Consider the following 7,796-nt stretch of genomic DNA (forward strand, 5'->3'; position numbering starts at 1 on the left):
AGTAATAGCTTGCTTTTCTGCATGTCCTTCAAATGAAATGTTTCTCATTGGTAGATATATTTTACATATATATTCATAAAAACAGCTCCTGGAGAGGCGCAGAAACTGGCTGAGCTGCTGAGGCTATTAATCTAATAATCAAGTGTTTCAGGTTGCTCTTAATTCAATTGTCCCTCTTAACATTTCCCTGCTATGTCAATCAATGCGCCTGCCTTTAAAGCAACAGAGGAGTTATCCATTCCTGCGCCATTAAAACATCAATGTCTCATTTCTGCTAAATGGCAGAGGAAATAATTGGCATATGTGCATGCATATTAATTAACTGATAATGAGACGATAAGGCCCCCCTATCTGCAGATGTGGAAACACGAATCAATTGGCAGTGAAATGGGCTAAAAATGTGCTTCTTTTATCCCACGACTGAAATTAAAAACCTATTTAGTACCACGTTTTTCCAACAAAGTGCTTTTCATTTATCTTCTCCAGCACATTATTCAATCACACTTTCCATTTGTATAATGGTAATATTTTCATGTAATTTCCCTCTGCCTCTGAGATGATTATTTTTGATATGGCTTTGTGAAATGGCTATTCCATTCCAGCTCCATTCACTGACTGGTAATACATTTACAACCTATATTTCAGATTAAATGTCTTCAGCAAATGGAGCCGCCTCAGATGTCTCACAGCGGCGTGTAAAGACCACTTCTGCTCCCTGGTGGCGGCACAGGGAACTGCAGCAGTGCTCGCCCATGCACTCTGGCGGCACAAACCATAAAATACTTGTACCATTTTTTTTAAACCCAACTCTTGGCAGCATCTCCTATTTTTCTGTGTAAAGCACTCACTATCTGTGACTCTGTGTCTGAGCTGCAAGGTACCCACAGCTGAAGCATAAGCTGACTATCTTAAAGGGATGCTGTTTTAGCCTGCAGCACAATTGGAAGCGTTTGAAAGAGTGTGTTGTAACTATCAGCTCTGACCAGAGGTGTGTGAGCGCATCAGAGGATGAACATATATAACGGCTGTGGAAACAAACAAAGGAAAGAAAACACCCTAGAGGGCCGTAAAAAGATCTAAACAGAGGCTTGAAAAGAATATAAAGGCAACACAGGTACAGAACACAGTATTGGAATGGGTGTATTCAACACAAAAACATTTTCTCGAGTATGAACATAGCTATAATTCTTCCGGTGTGTGTTTTAGTTTGTGTTGCTGGCCCAGTTGACACACAGGTTGATGGACAGTAGTGCAGCGTCGCCTCCTCCTCCTGCTGACAGGCCCTCCTTCACCCCGGACAGGACAATCTGTACACACAGCGACACACACACACACAGACCATCTCAGTCACCACACAGCCCATTTGTCATGTCAGATAGCCTCAGAGAGACATGGCGGTCAAGTTACAGAGGTGATTGTATCAAAGTGACCCCAATGCGATGGTCATAAATTGCTCTCTTTATGGCACGGTACCGTAATCTCATTCCTTTGAAAGAATTGCAAACAATGAAAGGTCAAAGTCGGCTGATAAGTAAAATGAGGAGACATTTTAATGTGAATTCTATATAAAGGAAGGAGACAACCTTTTTTATTTCTTACTTTGAGTAGAGTTAAGGATGAGTTGTAAAGATAGCAATCAGCTTGCATCGTCCATTTCTTCACCCTTGTCCTCGTCTGTATTCCCATTTGTTTCCGTTGTGGCTTCTTCTTTGGTGGAAGTGGAAGTCTTTGGCCTCTCCTCTGGCTTTTCAGAAGGGTCCACCACTGTAGTGCCCCCCCGGCTCATGTTGCAACCCATGGTTTGGCAAGAAAAAACGACTACAGTGTGCTGAGTAGTCGTGTAGTGTTGAAGAAACAGTCGAAACCTTAAGACCTGTGTGAGTGTTGTGGGCTAAGGTGCCTTTGTTCTCTATGGCAACCTCAAGACTTCCTGTTGAGTTTGACTGTTATTCAGAGAGCCTTTGTCCACACCGCCCTTTTTGTTATTACCTCCCAGGCAACATTGGTTGAGAATTAACTCAGTAGCGTGCCGAAGCATGGTTACAGATAAACACTGGAAGGGTTTGTGTGTCGATCACGGCCACGGTTACCAACAATGGATCTGCTGGGAGTTTCTGCTTTAAATCAGTCAGAGGAATTTATTAATTCTGCAGATTCTTATTTTCAGGTCTAATGGGTCTCTGGATACACACACTGTACATCATTAGTTTGGTAAACACACAGCTTTGTATCAAGGTGGAATGGGAGAAATAAAGCTGAAAATGATATTTAATTAGCAGATTATACTATATAAATGATCTGCTTCTCATTAGCTTTCCTAGCAGAGTGAGGCCATGACACTGAGTATATAAACCAGAGAATAGAGATTAAAGTGGGCATTTAACAGAATCCAGTCTATGCTTGATATGCCTGTGACAATTTAAGAATACATGTTAGTATTAATTCAACAAAACTGATAAAGAAACATACAAAACATATTGTAAAATGTATTGTTTATTGGTAAATGCATTTTGGTTAGACCGACTTCTTTTGAAAATGCTTGAAAAGACAACAGATTAAGCAGAAAAGAATGTCTGATAGTTATGGTTAGACAGCTGTAAATATATATATATATATATGCGACAAATCATCATTGTTGAATAAAACTGAAAAAACCCATGAAAGAAATGTAAAGTGACATACAAGAGTATAATTCTTCATCTAATATAAAATCTAGCCCGTTACAATCAAGTCCTCAGTAAGGACATAGGGCTGCACAATAATTCACATTTTATCAAAATTGGACTAAGTAGAAAGTGCAATATTTGGAAAAGACAAAACATGTGAAAATATCTATCCCGTCCTACAAACGACATACTTCTATTGACATGATAACAAATCCCTTTGGTATGAATCCTCTTTAAAAAATGACACCATGATCAATGTATTTCTTAATGATAAGGCTTCCATGATAATTTCCTCTAATTATTGCATGTCACATTGCAATGTTATGAGTCTGCGCTAACGTATAGCTCACTTGGTAGAGCGGGTAGCCTTTATTCTGGAGTTAGGGTTAGACAGACACACACCTATGTGAAGGACCTGAGTTTGAATACAGCCTGAAACCCTCTGTCTCCCCCTTTCAACAATGTCACTTTTATAAAAACACTGTTGGCACAACATTTTGTTTTCAAATCCTGTAGCCCTACCATAGACACGAGTAGTGCTTTACATTATGCCCGTCCCCATTTGATGGGAAAGAAAAGTTAGTCCCACAGTTTTAACTACAGTTCTCATACAGACTCCAAGGAAAGTAACCTGAGCACTTTGGAGACTACTCTTCAGCAAATTCAAAAACCTCCACCAGGGGGCAGCGCAGGACGACAGCAGTCTTTTACTTTAGGCATTAAACGGAGGGATTACGTGCATTCTTAAAGGACAGAAAGTGTACGAAATAGTGCAATAAGAGCAAAAGGACATAATTTTCATCATCACACAGACACGACAAACAAAAAAATCCAGCACCAGTCACTTTTACACTGCTATGGATAATTTTGCACATCTTTTTCATACTTGAAGTAAACGGTTATTTTGTTTTTTGTGTTTTTTTTGTAAATGATTGAGTTTTCTTGAATTTTAATGTGTGAGTTTTTTTATACCTCGGGACTGTGGGAAACAGTATTTCGATCTTTCTGTGTGTACAAACATATTTTAAGATTGACAATAAAGTTGACTTTGACTTAATTTTAGCACGGACAAGACTTTAAATTGACAGATTTTTGCCTAAAGGAATTTTTTTGTTTATATCTGTGAAGTTGCTCTAGCTGCCACAGTTATACCAGCTCAGAGTGAGACTTAGTGCAGGTCAAGCTGTGAAACTGATGGTTGGTCCCGGTCTCTTTGAGCCTCGCGATCATTCACCATACTCCTGAGTCGCCTCTGCATGAATGACTCGGCAACACGAAGCCTCTGAGCTGGAGGACCATCTTCATCCTCCCCTTCTTCTCGGTCTCCAGGGGTCTCTGAGTTGAAGATGAGGAGGCTGCTGGAGACCTGCTGGCTTTGACGAGATGCTCTCCCTACTCTCCCCTGCATGGGGTAAGGAGACAGAGGGGGGGTGTCTCTCTGTGAGAGTGACACAGAGTGTGTTAAATAGAGCAATAATTATTGATCTGTGCAATATGGACTATTATTATTATATTATATGCAACCGGCAATTAATCAACTGTGTAATACTCAATACAATAATACTATACTTTTTTATTATATACATTTTAACATATTTTATTATATATGTATTCTTCCAAAAGGTGCAGATTTGTTATGAACTTCTCTATGATTTATTATTTATTTTTGATTTAATTGTATTAAATTTATTTTATAAAGTGGAGCAACAAAATCCAATACCCCCTGGGGATAAATTATAAATATTCTGATCAGCTCGTTTTCAGACAGGTTTTTATATAAATGGATCAGGACAAAAAGAGAGAGAAACTTTCAGAGTCTCTATACACAGAGGGGACACATGTTGATGTAGAAGAGACATGAAGAAGTGGATTTTGCATAATAGGTGACCTTTAACAAAATGTTGTCAAATTCAGAGACATGAAATGGTCACTTACTCCAGAGGCTGGGTCAAACTGGTCGGCACAGTCGTACATCTTCCCGGTGTAGATTTTTTCGTAAAAGCGGATCAGATTGACCCTCTCCTCCTGAGCGGGGGGGTAATGTGACGATGGGGAGTCAGGGGTCGGGAAACCGTGAGCAGGGTCTCCATTATCTGTAGTAAATCAGATAAATGCTCACTTTTCAATTGGGAATTACAGTACATTGTCTTAAAACATTGATATGATGGAGAGTTCATACTGTGAGTTTCTGTGGTGAGATGATGAATGTTATACAATAGTGCTATAATGAAGCTCTGAAGCTGCATCATTCTTGATTTAATAGTAGAGTGTTTCATTCAGATTTAAAAGGATGTGTCCATGATTGCAAATTGAAAGCATGATGTAATCTAATCGTAGTGTATATTGTTTTACAACACAATGTATCATCATTTCCTTTTTCAACATTACCATTTAATCTCCGTAAAATAGCTAAATTGTATTACTTCTGCATGCATATGTATGTTTCCTACAAAAGGTGTCTTACTGTTGTTTCCGTTGAGAAGTGTTTCCGTGTCTTGTCCGGAAATCAGCACACTTTTGCAGACCTGACAGCAGAAAATGTCTTCATGAGTTCCCAACTATTGAACATTAGTCACACATCTTATGTTTGAATAATCATTTGTTAAGCAGCTGCCTGAGATGACAGTGGTTTCAATTCTATGCATATGCACTTTTCTTATTTTTGGGTAAAGATGAATAATAAACAATAAACAAACTTACACTTCTGCTTGTAAGTGGTTGAGACTTGTAGCAATGAATTATGTGTTTGAAGGATATCTCCATATTGGTGATCTGTAAAAAGCGATACATTAAGATAGTCATTGGTTCAACCCGATATCACGGCAAGACGTGAACATGTGACGATTTACCATGCTGGGAGACGTGAAGATGTCACGATTTCGTCCCTTCAAACGTGACAGTTACACGGTATTGTTAACCCATGTTAACCAGTGGAGAAATAACCGCGAATTCCAAGCAAATGCTACCCCGACGTAATGATTTATTTTTGAATAGTCACACTCGATTACGCCGATTTTCTTGTTGCCCCAGCTGGTCGACACCTCTTTTAGCAGAAACAAAGGCTACATTAATGTATTAAATCGATGTTAATCGTTATCGATGCATGTGGATGTGGAATTAACGGACGTGACGTTGTGCGATTGAGTTGCCAGGCAACAGCTTCGGTTCATGTTAATTTACAAACTCTTCAACTACAACCTTAGTTATATTTAAAAACATGTTAGAAGGCCTCACGAAATACTTTAATGCAAATTAAAATGTAAATGTAAAGGAATGTGTGTATAACAAAATACATCGGTCATAAACGAAACCGGAAACAGACGTAGGCAAGATCCTCAGCTCGATGATTGGATGGTTTAGCCATAATGCATGCTGGGATTTGGTGTTTATGTGATGTGAAATCTGAAAACGTTTTTTAAAAATAAAATAATACTTTATTCCGAGTGTGCTTGCTTTTCTCTTTGAAAGTCATCACATAACGGCATTGTAATACACGGTTCGGCTGCATTAAATATTACATATCTGCCGTAGTTCTCTATTTATAGAGCCCTGCTGAGAAGACTTCTAGACAAACAGGAAAAACTGCCGCCAAAACTGAAAACGTGACGTGGATCATAAATATATAAGCAATTAAACAACATCTTACATTTCTTTTCACACAATACATCTCCTTGCAGTATCAACACTAATTCGGCTGACTTTTATATTTGATCCAATTGTTAGATAGGCTATATTTACACCATAACGATGGAGAGCTGATAGGAAGGGACACCTGGTGGTTAAGGCACGTTGTTGAATTGTATTATTTTATTGTTACGTCTCACAACGTCACGTCCGTTAATTGGTAATTTTATTAGTTTTAGTCTTTACGTCTTATGAAATAATCAGGGCTGTGCTCCCCTCCCGGCACTCTATCCAGCCGTCTTAGTCCTTACGGTCGCCCTCGCCAATGACGTCAGCCCAAAAAAAATAACACAACAAAAAACAACACATAAAAAAGCAAAAAAAAAAACAAAAATTGGCCGTGCAACACTGCTCCTTCCCTCCGACTCGGTCTTCCGTTGTCGAGAGACGAGATGGTCGCGGTAAAAGCAAGGAATGGACGTGGATACCAGTAGCTTCCTACCCAGTACTGGCTCTTCTTGCTCTAACGCCCAGTTTCGCCGGCTCTACCCAAAAGAGGCGTCCCACCGACCACAGAGGGAAATCCCTATTCCCTCGTTTTCAAGTCAGTAGGCCCTCCCTCGAGCCTCAACTTGGCGAGAGGGAAGCCGCAGCTTTTCCTCAACCCACCAAGCCCGTGGATCTAATCGCCTACGGTGTACCGCGAAGGGATGCCCTCCACAAAGGTCCGTGTCAGGTCGACCCTTCTCTGGTTCCCCATCTGGATCCTTGGTCTTACCTCCCTAATATAGAGAAGCCCGACCGTTACCCTCGCGGCACCCTATGGGGGCTCAGTCTCGACCAACTACACCGCGTCCCTTTTATTCAAACCCCGAGCCTTGACGGATGGAGGCCGCGGCTGGTGCCTATTCGCCCTCTTCTACCTACCTACCTGTCTGCCCCTTTTTACACGTCGCAATGTGTCCTTTTCCTCGGTTGTCTCGCGTACTCACGTATCACCGTATCACAACATCGCTATCAGCAACCGTATAGAATGTACGCAATTTTTCATGATTCAATATTATATTACTTTGTTATACCGATTTTTTCAACAGTAGTAAAAGTCATTTTGTCTAGCTTTTTGATGTTTAGTTTAGATGTTTAGTTTTAGCGACATCGTCAGACATCTAATCCCGTCGGGCGCCATAATATAATGTCAATAATTTTCCTACCGTATAACATTATATTTCATACGCTATTATACGTGTATTCCGTGGTATAACCCGTGTATCAACTACAATGAAATTGTTCGTCGCTTTCAAATATGTGTTAGATGTTTTTATGTTCTTATGTATGAACCTTCGCATTGTTCCCAAATCGTTGGGTCCATATTTACTGTGTCAATACTTGCTGTATATATATATAAACTACATCACCGGTCAATATTTTAATGTGTCAATAATTTACCCTATATATAATAACCGGTCGGATATCCGTGTATAACGTGTTTCAAACCAAACATAAATC

At 39.8% G+C, this 7,796-nt stretch overlaps 1 protein-coding gene and 1 long non-coding RNA gene across 2 annotated transcripts; both read right to left on the reverse strand.

The window, feature by feature from the left end:
• Positions 1–1,124: 1,124 nt before the first annotated feature.
• On the reverse strand, positions 1,125–1,920 carry LOC104950867 (uncharacterized). The gene is made up of 2 exons (XR_798969.1): positions 1,600–1,920; positions 1,125–1,307 (listed from the first exon to the last, which is right to left on the reverse strand). It is a non-coding gene; the product is annotated as an uncharacterized lncRNA (long non-coding RNA).
• Positions 1,921–2,860: 940 nt separating this feature from the next.
• On the reverse strand, positions 2,861–5,506 carry LOC104950921 (retinoblastoma-like protein 1). Its single transcript, XM_010777559.1, has 4 exons — positions 5,367–5,506; positions 5,131–5,191; positions 4,602–4,759; positions 2,861–4,104 (listed from the first exon to the last, which is right to left on the reverse strand). The coding sequence occupies exons 1-4, from the start codon at positions 5,466–5,468 to the stop codon at positions 3,835–3,837; spliced, it is 591 nt and encodes a 196-aa protein (XP_010775861.1). The 5' UTR covers positions 5,469–5,506; the 3' UTR covers positions 2,861–3,834.
• Positions 5,507–7,796: the final 2,290 nt, after the last annotated feature.

This window comes from Notothenia coriiceps, unplaced genomic scaffold (genome assembly GCF_000735185.1).
Source record: "Notothenia coriiceps isolate Sejong01 unplaced genomic scaffold, NC01 NC01_scaffold00000281, whole genome shotgun sequence".
NCBI lineage: Eukaryota > Metazoa > Chordata > Actinopteri > Perciformes > Nototheniidae > Notothenia > Notothenia coriiceps.

Excerpts from the sequence above, each read along its gene's own strand:
- LOC104950921 (XM_010777559.1), bottom strand. The coding sequence starts at position 5,468 with ATGACTATCTTAATGTATCGCTTTTTACAGATCACCAATATGGAGATA. Across the intron at positions 4,760-5,130 it reads ACTTCTCAACGGAAACAACA|ATAATGGAGACCCTGCTCAC; the intron begins GTAAGACACCTT and ends GATTTACTACAG. Across the intron at positions 4,105-4,601 it reads AGTTTGACCCAGCCTCTGGA|AGAGACACCCCCCCTCTGTC; the intron begins GTAAGTGACCAT and ends TCACTCTCACAG.